The 14986-nt window shown below is 50.3% G+C and overlaps 3 protein-coding genes across 8 annotated transcripts in view; 1 reads left to right on the top strand and 2 right to left on the bottom strand.

Annotated features, from left to right (window-relative positions):
* Window positions 1-1979: 1979 nt before the first annotated feature.
* LOC117581356 (glycine-rich cell wall structural protein 1.8) lies at window positions 1980-2803 on the bottom strand. Its single transcript, XM_034268488.1, has one exon. The coding sequence runs from the start codon at window positions 2741-2743 to the stop codon at window positions 2054-2056; it is 690 nt and encodes a 229-aa protein (XP_034124379.1). The 5' UTR covers window positions 2744-2803; the 3' UTR covers window positions 1980-2053.
* A 646-nt stretch (window positions 2804-3449) lies between these two features.
* LOC117581351 (probable tubulin polyglutamylase TTLL1) lies at window positions 3450-5242 on the top strand. Its single transcript, XM_034268483.1, has 4 exons — window positions 3450-3742; window positions 3798-4377; window positions 4444-4784; window positions 4836-5242. Exons 1-4 carry the CDS (start codon window positions 3465-3467, stop codon window positions 5149-5151), a joined length of 1515 nt encoding a protein of 504 aa, XP_034124374.1. The 5' UTR covers window positions 3450-3464; the 3' UTR covers window positions 5152-5242.
* LOC117581349 (partitioning defective 3 homolog) overlaps window positions 5158-14986 on the bottom strand; it is a 35084-nt gene continuing 25255 nt past the window's right edge. The window contains exons 1-8 of one of the 6 annotated variants that reach the window (XM_034268479.1): window positions 13351-13618; window positions 9851-11602; window positions 9111-9784; window positions 8752-9045; window positions 8014-8687; window positions 7418-7955; window positions 7031-7138; window positions 5158-6837 (exon numbers count right to left, since the gene is read on the bottom strand). In XM_034268479.1, the coding sequence (XP_034124370.1) occupies window positions 6303-6837; window positions 7031-7138; window positions 7418-7955; window positions 8014-8687; window positions 8752-9045; window positions 9111-9784; window positions 9851-11602; window positions 13351-13533 (4758 nt within the window). In that variant the 5' untranslated portion in view covers window positions 13534-13618 and the 3' untranslated portion in view covers window positions 5158-6302. Of the gene's footprint in view, window positions 6838-7030; window positions 7139-7378; window positions 7956-8013; window positions 8688-8751; window positions 9046-9110; window positions 9785-9850; window positions 11603-13350; window positions 13619-14986 lie in introns of those variants that run through there. The other 5 variants (XM_034268477.1, XM_034268480.1, XM_034268478.1 and 2 more) reach the window with 5 other exon arrangements.

Below are 14986 nucleotides of genomic sequence, written 5' to 3'. Positions count from 1 at the left end.
TTTTTGTATGGAATGTAAACTTCGAATGTTAAGTAGAAATTTATATACAAATTTGTATTAATTGTAAAATGTTTCCTTGCTATTTTTACCTATAAAATTCCTAACGTTATAATTGCTGAGCTTTGATTTTCTGAGTCTGACAACACTGCAATGTCCGCTACCCAATTTCTCTCAGTGCACTCGCTGGACCATGTGCGTGGCCATTGTATTGTCTTTGTCACTCATTCAGTCACTGAAATCTTGTGCATGGCTACACGTAGTCAAAGGGGTTGGGGGGGGAGATGGTAGACGGGGACAACGACTGCCTAGCCAACGCTACGCCAAAGCACGCCCAACCCTAAGTCCGTACACCGAGCGCCGAGCCGAAGCGCAACGAACAGATGCGATCCGAGCCAAGCGCCGAGCCGAGCCAAGCCGAGCTTCATCCCACTGTGTGGCGCTCAAAAACTTGTCCACGCTGGCCACGTCTCAGGTACGTTTATTTCCATTTAAGATCAAATATTACATATGTAAATGTAAATGTAAATCATGCCTTTGCTTCGCTATTTATCCAGACTGTTATGCAAATAAGGTCAGCCACACAGAACACAGCACAAAAGCTTTTCCTGAATTGTGTGCCAAATGTGCTAAGCCATTTCCATAATTCAGCAACAGGTTATGCATATGTCCGCATGTAGATCCGGGCGGGGTGTGGTGGCATCATACAAATTCCCTTTTTAACGTCAAACTTTTATGTGTGGGTGGGGGAGCATTCTAGGGTTTATATTTGCCACTTTTTTCTGTGGCAAATTTTTGTTGTCTGTTGCCAAAATAGTTCTGAGCTGTACTGTACCCCGTAACTAATTTCTCTTTCTACTTTTCCACCACGTTCTCTGCTGCTGCCGCTGCCGCTGCCTCTCCTCCTTTAGCTCTTATTGGCTAAACATGGCAAATATTAAATCATAGCCAATTTACACATTCCCATTTACAGATTTGTGTGGGTTTTTTTTTCTCTCTCACCATACAGTGGGGTATTTTGATTTGGAGCAGATGTGTGTGCGGCACACAGAATATAGTCCCGATCTCAACAGATTCTCGCATTTATCCCTTACTTTATATACAAGCTAAAGCCCTCAGTTCGATGCACAACTTTCTGTTTATTATCAAAACTCTCAGCCCATGTGTTAGGGTATTAAAACCATCGACTCAAAGCTACAGATTTTCTGCCTACATTTTTATGTTTGTACTTTTCGGTTTCGCATTTCTGTCTGCGGCTGGTGGCATCGATTGTGATGCTGATGCTGGTGCTGAAGCTGGAGCTGGAGCTGGTCCAGCCAAATCAATTTACACCCAAGGCTCGTACAGCATTCTTGGCCGATACGTTTTTTTTGGGCTTGGCTTTTGTGACTTTGACTTTGGCTTTGCCTTTGCTTTTGGTTTTTGGCACTTGATTACCATTAACAGTAGATATTGTTCGGCTAGCCACACGATCTACACCGCAGAGAGAGAGAGAGAGAGAGAGAGAGAGAGAGAGAGAGACAGCTTAGAGAGGAGCAGAGTGAGAAGCAGAGTGGGAGGAGCAGAGAGTGACAGAGAGCTAACTGAATGCGTAAACAGGCAACTGAATGCCGGGCCCAGCACTAAACTCAACTCAACTCAACTCAACTTAACTCTCGATTTCATTCAGAAACCCCCACATGAAGGTCAACCATTCTATGGGCGTTGGGTCTTCAATTAGGTGCGAAATTTTCATTTGGTAATTGTCAAAGCGTTGAATTGCAACATACAAATATTACACAACGAGAGAATGGGTTTTTTTGTGTGTGTGTCAACTGCCACAACCAGCTGCCACATGGAACTGCAGCTGTAGCACGCTTTTGGGCGTCTGAAAACCTTTAAGAACAGCCAAGGAACTGCCAAGAATTATGGTTGGATGCTGTAAAAAATATAAAATAATCTTTTTTCAATATATTTTAACATTTTATTCATTAATTAAACATTTTTTATTAGATATATGGACAAAAAAAAAAAAGGAAGAGAAGCGAAGTTAACTGAAATTCGTTCGTTTTTGAGTCTAGCACAGGCCCGATGCCAGGCCGAGGGGTGGTGGTGGGGCACCAAAGCCCAGGCCAAAGCCACCGCCAGCGCCATAGCCGCTGCCAAAGCCATAAGAGGCGGGCAGGCCACCACCGCCCAGACCGCCGCCAAGCCCACCGCCAAGACCACCTCCGAGGCCACCCAGTCCAGCTCCAAAGCCGCCCAGTCCACCGCCAAAGCTGCTCAATCCGCCGCCATAGCCGCCGACATAGCCAGCGCCTCCAGTCAGTATGGGACTAGCCACGGGTGTGGACACTGAGGTGACCACTGGGGTGACCACGGCAGATGTGGAAATGGCCGGAGCGGCGCCAACAAAGCCGCTGCTATAGCCGCCACCATAGCCGGATCCATAACCTCCGCCATAGCCTCCGCCGTAACCGCCGCCATAGCCTCCTGAATAGCCGCCACCGCCTGGCAACACCGACACCTTGATCACCTTGACCACGTTCTCGCCGCCGCCATAGCCATAGCCGGAGCCATAACCATAGCCGGAGCCATAGCCGGAGCCATATCCCGATCCGTATCCATAACCAGAGCCGACGCCCGAACTGGCGCCGCCCAGCAGTAGATTCAGCTTGCCAAAGGTTGCCTCTCCGGGTGCGAGGAGTGTGACCATCAAGACCACAAGGAGCACAATGCTGGAGCTGCTGCCGCTGTAGAACTTCATGATGATGCGATTGCTGAGCTTATCCACAAAATTTGCTATGACCACGACTGACCACCACCAACTCGCTGACTGTTGAACTCTGGTGACCGGCACTGGGCATTTATAGTGCGCCATGCCAGGCCGCTGGACAATGGTCAACGACTGTTCTGGGGCAGCGATTACCAACGTGTGAAATTACTCAATGGGCCAAGAGTCAGGCCCTAGGCAGGCAGAAGGCTGTCACAAATATATATTTATGTCAAAGTCAATTTACCCAGCTGCGGTTGTTCGCCGTGAGGTTTCCACCTCCGCATAGAACCCACCGAAGATGGGCTTAAAAAACCCCGAAATGCGATCATCCACAGAATGAGACTATTGTGTGTGTGTCAACATTGCAACTTCAAGGGAATTAACACTTTCGATTTCACATGCGCCAAGGAAGTTGTGGCATGATCAGCGTTTGTGCAATGCCAATGGGTAAAACAGTTCTAGAAGATTATCATTATCATCTGGCGGCAAAAAGACATTTGATTGTGGTGTTCCACAACCTGCAAAAGCGGAACTCAGCTGCCTCATAATTGATTCTGTAAAGAAAAGCCGGGAAATATCTTTGGTTCTCCTGCCCAAACAAATGTAGAGATCACTCAGGCTAGAGCTAAACACTCAACACAAATCGACTGTTACAAATTCGTAGTTATATCTAAATTCAAAATAGTATCTTTGGTAGTTCCATCTGATTCCAATGAAGAAGCTCAAGCGCCAGTACGATGATCAGTTCGTGGAGCACAGCGTGTCTAGGCCCTCGGCGCGCGGCAGAAAGTGCTCGAAGTCACCGGAGCCGGAGAAATGTTTGCTCTATAGCACGGATGGTGCCAAGTCGACACTCACGTGCAACTTTGAGAAACGTGGCTGGCAGCAGGTGCCGTCAATCAAAGGCAATTGGAACTTTTACTGGGCCTGCACCCAAACGTGTCGCTTCATCTTTGGCATCGATCAGCCCTATCGCATGCGACCGGATCAGTAAGTGAAGCCCGAATACCTCATTGAGCTGCCGTCATGGCTGTTCTCCACACAGAATCATTAATCACTTTCCCAACTCGATGGAGCTCTCGCGCAAGGATCTGCTGATCAAGAACATAAAGCGCTATCGCAAGGATCTGGAGCGCAAAGGCGATCCATTGGCCCAGACCCATGCGATGACAGTGGAGCTGGGCATTGGGGGTACACGCTACCTGCATCTGGATATTGTACCCATGACCTTTGTCCTGCCCACCGACTACAATCTGTTTGTGGAGGAGTTCCACAAGAATCCGGCCAGCACGTGGATCGTGAAGCCCTCCAGCAAGTCGCAGGGCAACGGCATTTTTCTGGTCAACAAACTGTCCAAGCTGAAGAAGTACGCCCAGGAGGCGCGACACTTCTATCCACTGCTGAGCCGCAACATAAGTGTCATCTCCAGGTACATCGATAATCCCCTGCTCATCGGTGGCAAGAAGTTCGATCTGCGGCTGTTCGTGCTGGTGACCACGTTCAATCCGTTAAAGGCCTACCTCTACAACGAGGGTTTCTGTCGCTTTTGTACAGAAAGGTATGACCACTCGGACATTAACAACGTGTTCATGCATCTGACCAATGTTAGCATACAAAAGACAAACGTAAGACACCAAATGATGACCAAAAGGCAAATTCGGGGTCACCAATTGTGCATTTTTCACCCACAGAAAGTGTACAATTCAACGCATGGCGGCAAGTGGCCGGTGCAGAATCTTTGGCTCTACTTGGATAGCCTGAGGGGCGGTAATGTTTCTACAACTCTCTGGGAACGCATCTGCGAGACAATTCGGCACTCGCTGGACGCTGTGGCCCCGGTGATGTCCAACGATCGGCACTGCTTTGAGGTCTATGGCTATGACATCATCATCGACAGCAATCTGAAGCCCTGGCTGATTGAGATCAACAGCTCGCCATCGATGCACGCGACCACACCAAACGATCGCACGCTCAAGTCTCGACTGATAGACAATGTCCTGGACGTGGTGATGCCACCCAGTGGCATGCCCGAGTGAGTAATGGTGCCCATTGATGCATCCCAACTAATCTTCCATCCGTTCAGTGATCACTGGGACAAGTCGCCCGATCCAAGTCGACTCACAAACTTTACGGTGCTTGTGCCCGTCGTGAAGAAGACGGAGCCGCCAGCACCACTGCCAGTTGCAGCTCCAACACCCAAAAAGAAACGCAAACTCAAGACAGTCAAGAAGAAGCGTGCCCCGCCAATACCGCAACCTCCAGCAAAGCAGGAAGACGACGACGATGATGAGGAGGAGGGACCCATCAAGAGCAGCAAGCACCCAGCACGACGGCCCGTGGCAGTGCCAAACATCAAGACTAGAATCATTCAGCGTTCAGAACGAGCATTCAATGTGTGATTATTGTTTATGGGAAATTGTTAACTTTTAATTCGCAATTCGGTGCCGCAAATATACAAATTACTTACAGAGTACACAAAATAAATGTCTAGGCTACTGCTCTATAATTTATACATATAATACGCTTAACTGCTATGTACTACAAGTGTATATATTTTATTATAATTATTACGTATAAACTAAATGAAGCTGCGTGTCTTTTAGGGACCCCCGGTAACCGAAAGTCGGCTGCACAAAATTTGCCAAAGCTTCGGCTTTGTTCTTAGATGGAGAAAAAAAAAAAAAATTATATTCTATATATAAATGGATATGGTATACAATATATGTACTGCTATATGTGTAGGTGTGTGTGTGTGTGTGTGTGTGTTGGTGAGGGTTTTCTTTAAGTTTAACTTTTCTTGTAACTCTTTTGCAAAATTCCTAACTGTTTGCACACAAAATGGCGTCCGCTTTAAAGCTAACAAAAGAAAACAAAGTAAAGTTCTCTCTATATACAACAAAGACGAAAAAACAAACAAAAAATATATATATATAATATTAAATTAAGTAATGAAGGAGAAATGTTACTTGGAATCGTAACGTGTGTGGGCTTTTCTTTTTTTGTTGTTGGCTTCTGGCATAAACCTAATTATGTACAGAGGCATTTTGACTTAGACATTAGAAATAGATGAATACAATCGAAAGTTCTGTTCTCCAAATGAGCAACGACTTGTCGCCGTAAATGTCGTTCTTAAATGGCTAATAAATGAACTTAAATTAAAGTTAATACAAGATGTATGTATGCATGTGTGTGGGCATGTTTTTATATGCGTTTGTATGGGTGTGTCTTTGTGTACAAAATGTGGACATTTTTTCGAAAAATTCCAACCATCTAAGCTTGAATCGTTTTGCGTAAAAAATAAATCTCTAATTTTTGTTGTTTGTTGCCGGCTGCCAGCGTCACACAAAGCGTCACTTCCATGCGGAAGCGAGGCAAAAGGCAAGATGCTCAGCTCAGTGTAGGATTTGCATTCTCAGCATTCGGTGGCGTAGTAGAAGATCTCCACCTCGCTGACCTCGCTTAGTTCCAGCGGCTGCTGCTGTTGTTGCTGCTGCTGATGATCCTCCACGAGCACATCCCGTGTGGCGCGCGCATGCGCCAGCACCTATAGTCACACTTTCGAGGCATGCGGCTGGGAGCCAGCACTGCTGCCATACTGTGACTGTGCGCCCATCTTTTGCACGGTCTGGTAGGTGGGCTGCTGCTGCTGCTGCTGCTGCTGATGCTGCTGCTGTTGCAGCTGGGAGGGCATAACGCTCTGCTCCCTTATGGTCACTTGGGTAACAAAGGGTCCACGGCTACGCGAGCTGCTGTTCAGGCTGGCCGGTGAGTAGCCGTTGAGTGCGGCCGCCTTCCAGTGCGGCACATTGATGGGCGACGCCGAGGATCCACTGACATTGGCACTGCTGCTGCCTCCTCCATTGTGACTGCTGTGGTTGTGGCTGTGCTTTATGCTGCCCACACGCTGCTGCTGCACCGTCTCGTACTCGTAGTAGCTGCTCAGTGGACGAATGACACCGCCATTCGTGTGACCCTGGCCCGTCTGCCCCTGCGGATGCTGGTGATGCGATGAGGAGCTGCTCGAGTGCATGCTAATGTCCTGCGACCGGGCGCTGCGCTGCGAATGGTAATGCTGATGGCGGCGACTGCAGCGGTAAAGCAAAGAAAAGCATTTCAATATGATAAAATGAGCCCATAAAATAAATAAAAACAAATCTACAAAGATCCAAAGACAATGAAACCACCGAAACATTAAGTTAGTGCCAAATTTGGCAATTTAGTTCCTTAAATAATGTGCGTATGTGTGCATGGGTGTGCATGGGTGTGTCTGTGTGTTACCTTTCCGCCTCCACCTTAATCCGCTGACGTATCACCTGCTGTCGCATGCATTCGAGCGTTGACTCCGACAGCGTCTCTGCAGTTGCTTCTGCTTCATGTAGGCTTGTGCTGCAGGCCACAACCAGTGTTGGTAAGCGTGTTGTTAGATGATGTGTTGTAAGTGTGTGTGTGAGTGTTTGATGCACGGATTAGACAGTGAAATAGACAGAGAGAGAGAGAGCGAAAGATAGAGACAGACACAAGACAAGAAGACACAAAGATTGAGATTTGTTTGTTAATAAAGTTAGTCATGGCTTAATGGTTAATGTGTGTGTGGGGGTGAGATTAACATATACAAACATCTCTCACCTTATTTGATGAAGCTGTGGCTGCTGCTGCTGCTGCTGCAGTTGCTGTTGCTGCTGTTGATGCTGATGCAGATCCTCATAGTTGGCATAATGCTGATAGCGATGATTGAATATATCATTCTGATGTATGCCACCATTCGCTGCAGATCCTGCTATCCCTGCCCCGACACCACCTACACCCACACCATTTGGGGCTGGCAGTGGCGGCGGTGGCTGGTATGCTGGTGGCTTTCCATTCCTCTCCAAGGCGGCCAAAGCAGCGGCAGGTATCTGCTGTTGTTGCTGCTGTTGCTGCTGTAGCTGCTGCTGCTGTTGCTGCTGTGGCGACGAAGACACCACCGAGGAGGGCGGTGAGATGGCCACAGCACTGTACGTGTCCACGGGCACCACACCATCCTTGCGGTTCTTGCCAAAGCGGAACATGTGCCCAATGCCGCGCAGAATGCTCGGCTTCTTGGCCCGCGACGACTTGCTGCCGTGCTTGCCATCGTTCAGGGAGCTCTGGAAGGGTCCATTCCGCTGCGAGGCAAAGCCACCCTCGTGGTCGCCATCCTCCAGCAGCCATGTCTTGCGGGGCTCTACGAAAAGTAGTACAAAGATTTAGTTGAGACTCACGACGAACGTTTGGCCACTCACTGTTTGCGTCTGGCTCGTGGACCACAGCCGCCCGCAGACTGTCCTCCCGGCCACGACCGCGCGGGGCACGCAGCGCCTGATGGCCACGCGGCTCATCGGACATTTGCAGCTCCTGCACCATGGTCTGGAGCGACTCCAGCGACGAGGACTTCTTCATGCCCAACGAGGGTCCCAGATCCCCCAGCTGATCCCGGGCCTCGGCCTCGGCCGCTGCCAGCTGCTGCTGCATCGATTCGCGCTGCTCAATGCTCGATGCGGTCTTGGCGTGCCTGTAGCCCGCCAGCTGTGCATTGGCATTGGCAATGCGCGTCGTCAGCGACTCAATGGAGCCACCAAAGACGGCCGATTTGGTCAGCTGAATGCGACGCTCACGCTCCCGCTCCTCGCGCAGCTTCTTGTTGCGCTGATATGTGCCCGTCTCGCGGGCATCCAGCGCCGCATGATGCTTCTCCGAGATGCTGCGACGTCCCAGGGCGTCGCGCGAGAAGTGCTCCACGCCCGAGTTTGTCTCCAAACTGAGCTGAGACGAGTAGGTGGCATCGAAGGTGCTGCTGCTCGATGGTGTGCCCGGCACGGTGACTGCCACGGCCACTGGCACTGCGGCCTTTGTCTGCGCTGCGTTGACGCTGCTCGGAATGCAGTGTTGCCCCTCATGAGGACGCGCCGGCAGGGTTCTACAATTGCATAAAAGGAATCAGTCATTGGCTCTGAGGAGGAAGTTTTCTATCGTTGACTTACGGTGACATTGGCTCGGCATCGTCCTCGATGAGCAGCGCCGTATTGCCGCCATGTCCCGTGAGCAAATGCAGCTGTGCCGGCGACCAATTGTCATTGGTGGCCATGTAGTAGCTCTCGTTGCGCAGTGCCGCATTGCTGCAGATTGGTGTTGGGGGCAGGCGACGTTGCTGTTGCTGCTGCAGCTGCTGCGAATGCTGCGAATGCTGCGACTGCTGTGTGGGCTGCTGCTGCTGCTGTGACGTGTTTGTGGAGCAAATGCCACCGGTTAGACGATCCAAAACGGGATTGCTCCATCTACACAATAAAAACAGAATCATTAAAGGGTTTTCCTTGAAGGATCTCCCACTGCCATGTCTCACCTGTTCATTTCATTGCTGGCTGCGCCTCCTCCCACTCCCATTGCAACTCCATTGCCATTGCAGCGCTGTTCCCGCTTCTCGGGACTCAAATAAATGACTGTGGCACCCGAATTGTCGCTGGCATTGGAGCTGCTGTTGTTGTGACCGCCGCTGTTGCTGTTGCTGTTGCTGCCGCTGCCGCTGCTATTGCTATGGCTGTGATTGTGACTTTGGCTCTGTCCCTGGTCCAGTATGTCGCTGGAGCTGGCCGAGCGCTGTATCTTTCTGCCCACAAGCAGCGTTATGGTGCCCGGATGCTTGCCCGGCGTATTCACCATTGCACGCCGCAGCGTCTCCATGGCCTCGGCATTGTTCTGGCCGCGCAGCGACACTCCATTAACGCTCAGCAGCTGATCGTTCATCCGCAGACGTCCATCACGTGACGCAGCACCGCCATGGATGACGCTCTTCACGAATATGCCCAAATCTCCGTCATGTTTCATCAGTCCAGTGCCGCTGCCGCTGCCACTGCCACTGCCACTGCCGCTGCCACTCGAGCTGGAGGCATTCAGATTGGAGCATGTCTTGCCCTTAACGCTGACCCCCAGGCCAGCCTTCTCTGTGTCATGCACGGGAATGTGCAGCGTGAGCTCCTCGCGTGTATTCCAGCTGTTGCTGCTCGGCGGCAGGCTATCCTGTGGGGTGCAAAAAAACAGCAATCAGCATCGGAATGGGAATTGTAAATGGAATTTTCAACATACATTTGAGGCTGCCGACTCGCTGCCCGCATCGATGAAATGCTGAGATTCGTTGAGGAGCTGCTGCTGCTGCAGTTGCTGCTGTTGGAACAGCGAACGGGCGCTGCTTGATTTCTGCACCTGAATGGAAGCCGCAGGTGCCGCGGTAGCTGCCACAGAGACCAAAGCGGGAGCCTTTTCTGCCTGTGCCGCTGCCGCTGCCGCTGCCGCTGCTGCTGCTGCTGCTGCTGCCTGATCTGTCTGCTCGGCCAACTCCTGCTGACGCGAGACAACAATGCGGACAGTGGCGCCCGCCTGCATGCCCCTGAGTATGGCCACCACATCGGTTTGGGTCTTGCCCGTCATCGGTGTGCCATCGACCTCGAGCAGCCGATCGCCGGGCTTGAGGCGACCATCCTCGATGGCCGCACCGCGTGGCAGTATATTCTTGATGTAAATGGGACAGTGGCCGCCGGCGGGATTGTCGCGCGTCGTCACCGAGAAGCCCAGGCCGTTGGGTCCCTTCTTGAGTAGAATTTCGATTTTGCGGCCCAGCTTGCGGGTGTTGGCCACCTGCAGCGAGGTGCCCACGGGTGCGGCGTGTGGCTTGCGTGTGGGCGAAACGGTGGCCACTTCGACCATTTCGGCCACCTTGGAGTCGCGACGCTGCTGGCGCTGCTGCTGGTCGCCGCGCAGGACGCGCACCCGCAGCTCGGAGCATTCGAGGGCACGTCGAAGGTGCTCCTGGACCTGCGACTCGCTAAGGCCGATCAGCTTGATGCCGTTGATCTCGAGGATGCGATCCTCTCGCCGCAGTCGACCACGCTCGGCGCGACTGCCGGGCTCCACGTGCTGGACAAGGAGTCCGCCGCCGTGCTCCTTGTCCGGCATGGCCGTGAGGCCCAGCGGACTGCCGTACTCGTTGATGATCAGCAGCATCTCGCCGTCTTTCTCGCGTATCGACTCGTACGCCTGCCCCAGCGGCTCCTTCCGCTTGCTCTCCCGCGGCAGGGACTTGCTCGAGTAGGCGCTGTTCGGCAGCGACGACTGCAGCGAGGACTGGCCCGAGTTCAGCTCGGAACGATGGCTGGAATGGTGATTCTGATTCTGATTCTGATTTTGATGCTGGTTCTGATGCTGCAGCTTCTCGGCCGCCTCCATCCACTTGTAGCCGTTGCCATCGCCCAGGAACTGCATGGAGAGGCGCCCAGACCGAGCGAATGGCTGATGAGCGGCCGCTGGCGGCTGCTGCTGCTGCAGCAAGAGCTGCTCCTTGAGCTGCTGCTGGCTGGCGACATCATCCTCCTCCTCCCACTGCGGCGACAGCTGCCCACCGGCCTTGTCGATCAGCAGACGCTCGGGCGAGTCGCCGCCCGCGTAGTGTGGAGCCGCCGCCGACCAGCGCTTGTTGCTGCCCTCCGCCTTGAGCGAGGCCAGCAGATTGGGATCGCTGCTGCGGCGCACCATCAGGCCAACGCCCAGGCCGGCCATCGGGCCCGAGGTGGTGCTCGTCACCTCAATGTGGGGCGTGGACAGGTCCCGTGTGGGTGCCTCTGTGTTTGTGGGATCGCGAAAGATGTCCGGCGAGCCGGTGCCCACCGATGAGCTGCCCGAGGCACCGTCGCCGCCGCCCTGCGCCACACCCGGATCTGGTCCGGGATCCTCAAAGTGTGCGAGGATCTGTTCCCGATCATCGGCCACATCACGCACACAATCATCCGGATCCAGTATGCCCGATTGTGTCTGCAGATGCGTCACCGTCACCCAGGAGTCCGGCTGTAAAGCAAAAAAAAAAGCATTTTGGAATTAGTTTAGATTCGAGTTCTTGGACGAACAACTTCGGAGCAGCATCTGTAATGCTTTGGCTAGTAATCGAAGGGAATGAAAGGCAACCCATGGCATAGGCTCAGCTCAGAGCTGCTGCTTCGCTTCGCTTCGGTTCGTTTCGTTTCGTTTCAGCTGTTGTAATCCATTTCCCCATCAAGATCAGAGAGCAAGCAGCAGGTTGCCCAACATGGAGACAGAGACCATCTTGCATTCATTCCATTCATTCCATGCGTTTCCGCATCAACAGACTGAGATCTGTTCCAGCGGCCCACGCGGTTTCAACTTGAACTCCCTAAAGCGACACTCGAAACGGGACGACCTCCACGGCCCAAATTGCATTCTGCGGCACTGTGTTCCATTCCATTCCATTCGATACCGACGTGTGCGTGGTTCGTGTGCAGCTCGCTTTAGGCATTCCAATGGATGCCACAACAAATGCCAAATGCCGAATGCCGAATGCCGAAAAAAGCAGAAACAAAAACAGAAACAAAAACAATTGCATCATGCCATGGAAACCAGTCAAAAGCGTTGGTGGAGAACAGAGAGGCGGAGAGACTGGCGGTTCTGTGGGGGCTCTAGCTGTGGCTCTGGCTCTCTGGCAGCAAGCAGGGCAGCGGTAGAGCAGCGCTAGAGCAGCGGTAGAGCGTCTCCTCCTCCTCCTTCTCCCAACCACCCTGCGCTAAACTGAAGAACTGGAACGTCAACTTGGCGCAATCATTTGAAGCTATTTCTATTGTTTTTATTGTTTCGCGCTCTCTCTCTCTCTCTCTCTTTTTACTTTTAGTTTTTATTATTTTTCGCATTTCGCGTTTCTGTTTTAATTGTTCTTCTTTTGGGTTTTTGTTGGTCGGTTGCTGGTTGCTGGTTGCTGGTTGCTTGTTTTGTGGGTCAAAGAGCGCGCTCGAACATTCTATCGAGTGCAGTTTGCAAATGCCTGCGCTACAGTGAGTCAAAAAAGGGATCACATTTTGGTGATAGAATCAAGCAGAAACTGTTTTTTTTTTAGCCAAAATCAATCGAAAAAGCAGTGCAATTTCGTGTTCAAATATGAAAGAGAATTACTTCACAGAGTTTGCAAAAAAGAGAACAGAAAGTGTTACGAATAATTATAATTAAATATATTAATAAAATCGTACAATAAGCTTTCATTTAAAAAATAAATAAAGTCTCTAACGTGCAGCAGGGCTTATGAGCTTCTTGGGGTATATTTTGGTATGACTTTTCTTTAGATTCCCAAGACTTATCTCAAAGAAATTCCAGCCGTAATTCGAACTAATCTTAGCTGCACATCATCCTTGTTTCCATCTCAATCATCACTTATATTGTTCGTCGCTTTTTTTAATCACTTTCTTAGCCAATGGGTCCCACTGCCACTAACATCCGCGCGCCCTGATTATATTTCTTGTCACTAAAAATTATGCGCCAATGATCACACCGTAAGAGGACAGACAGATAGCCAGACAATCATCAAGTTCTCATATGTCAGACGAAAGATTGAAACAATAATGTGGGCGTGGCATGGCTAACAAGTGACACTGCCGCCGTCGCCCCTCCACTCAAGCGTGTGGGACGCGATGCGACGCGGCGCGACGGATCTGCAGCTGGAAATTATGATCTGATCATCATCATCAGATACATATTTGATATGGAGAGAGAGAGAGAGAGAGAGGAGGGGACGGGAGACATGTTATCTTTACCTTCACACACGAATAGGCCGACGGCGATGGTGGTCGCTTGGGCAGGGTGAGGGAGTAGGACTTGTGCAGGTGACCGTGCGGTATGCCCTCGTGCTTGGCCGCCACCTTGTAGGTGTGTCGCCAGCCAAAGAGTCCGCCCAATTTGTTGGCCAACGCCGGGCACTTGGGCGGAACGTCAAACATGCTTCAAGTCTCCAATGTCCACTGCCACTTGCACTCCGTTTCGATTCGATTTGCTTCGCTTCGATCTTTAGTTTATCTTTGGTTTACTTTTGCTCGTTTTTGTTTCGAATTTTGGTTTTAGCACACTTTTAATTGTTTATTTTTGTTGTTTCCTAATCGCTTTTGGTTAGTTTTTGTTATTGTTTTAGTTTTTGTCACAAATTCACGTTCGAGTCTCACAATTGGTTCGTTTCTACTGATGTCATGACGTTGTAGGATGAATGATTTGGGTTGCATTGAAAGAGGAACTTTTCACCGTTGGGTTTCCCTGCAAAGGTTTCGAACAAACTTCGTTATGAATCACTCACTCTCACTCTCTCTGTCTCTGTCTCTGTCTCTATCTTTCTTTTTAGTCACTCTTTTGTGTCGCTTATCGTTTGTTGTTGACTTTTTCTTATCGATGATGCAATGCCAAGAGAGTCGCCTATCAATTTCGACTGTTTACACCGCCCGCTCCGCTCTGCCCGCTCCAAGGCAAATGCAGTCGCACACTCGTTATCAACCATACGGAAATTTCTGCCACCAAGAACACGGCATTGGGATGTCAGTCAGCAAAAGCACTCGTATCAGCACATTATGTCTCTCAGTCTGTTTTTTCTCTTGCATTGTTTGAATTCCACTCGCAGTTGCTGCGGGGGACTAGATATCGAGATCATTTCTCTCTTCATCTTTTTTCCTTGAGCACAATAAGAAGAACCAAATCGTATTCTCATTGCTAAACTAAGGCATATTCGCCGTTCGCTGCAACAGCATTTTAACCGAATTTACTCGACACGCACAAGCGAATTTTGCCAAAGAGAACGCCCTAGAATAAGCAAGAACCATAGAAAACCAACAAAACTAGGAAGATAGTTAAAGAATCGCTGGGAAGAGTATGTGAAGTATATTCTGATTAAGTTCTCTTAAGCCCAATAGACAAGACAAGTGATTTCTTTAGCACAAATACTTGCAGCAACAAGTGAATGGTCTGATCTGTGGCGTCAAGCCCAGCGTAATCAACATGCAGAGCGATGTTTGGTGCATTATTTTCATAATCTCGGTGTGAATAGGAAACCGGTTCAGTGGTTCTAGAACCTTTAGCACTCCATAAGCCACAAACACACAAAGCAGCAACTGGACTTTTACATGCGATTTTTCCGGCTTGCTACACGTTCGTTGCATGGCCACAAAACTAAAATGTATGTACAATATTTTTATTGCATTTTTATTTTATTTTATTTTTTTTGTTTGCATAAAATTACATGAGATATGTCGGTGGCATGTGGCATATGTTGGCATGTACCCACCCTTACAGAAGGAGTGTGAATATGACTACGGGACATGCCCTCGCTTCCTTGGCTCGAGACGCACAAGCGAATGCTGCAGAAAGAGAATGCGCAAGAATGTTCCAAAATAAAGTAAACTATTACAAAAA

Source organism: Drosophila guanche, unplaced genomic scaffold (assembly GCF_900245975.1).
Source record: "Drosophila guanche unplaced genomic scaffold, DGUA_6, whole genome shotgun sequence".
Classification (NCBI taxonomy): Eukaryota; Metazoa; Arthropoda; class Insecta; order Diptera; family Drosophilidae; genus Drosophila; species Drosophila guanche.
This window is presented reverse-complemented; position numbering and strand designations above follow the sequence as displayed.

Coding starts and splice junctions, on each gene's coding strand:
- LOC117581356 (XM_034268488.1), bottom strand. CDS start 2,743: ATGAAGTTCTACAGCGGCAGCAGCTCCAGCATTGTGCTCCTTGTGGTC.
- LOC117581351 (XM_034268483.1), top strand. CDS start 3,465: ATGAAGAAGCTCAAGCGCCAGTACGATGATCAGTTCGTGGAGCACAGC. Junction 3,743..3,797: donor TATCGCATGCGACCGGATCA/GTAAGTGAAGCC, acceptor TTCTCCACACAG/AATCATTAATCACTTTCCCA. Junction 4,785..4,835: donor CCACCCAGTGGCATGCCCGA/GTGAGTAATGGT, acceptor CCATCCGTTCAG/TGATCACTGGGACAAGTCGC.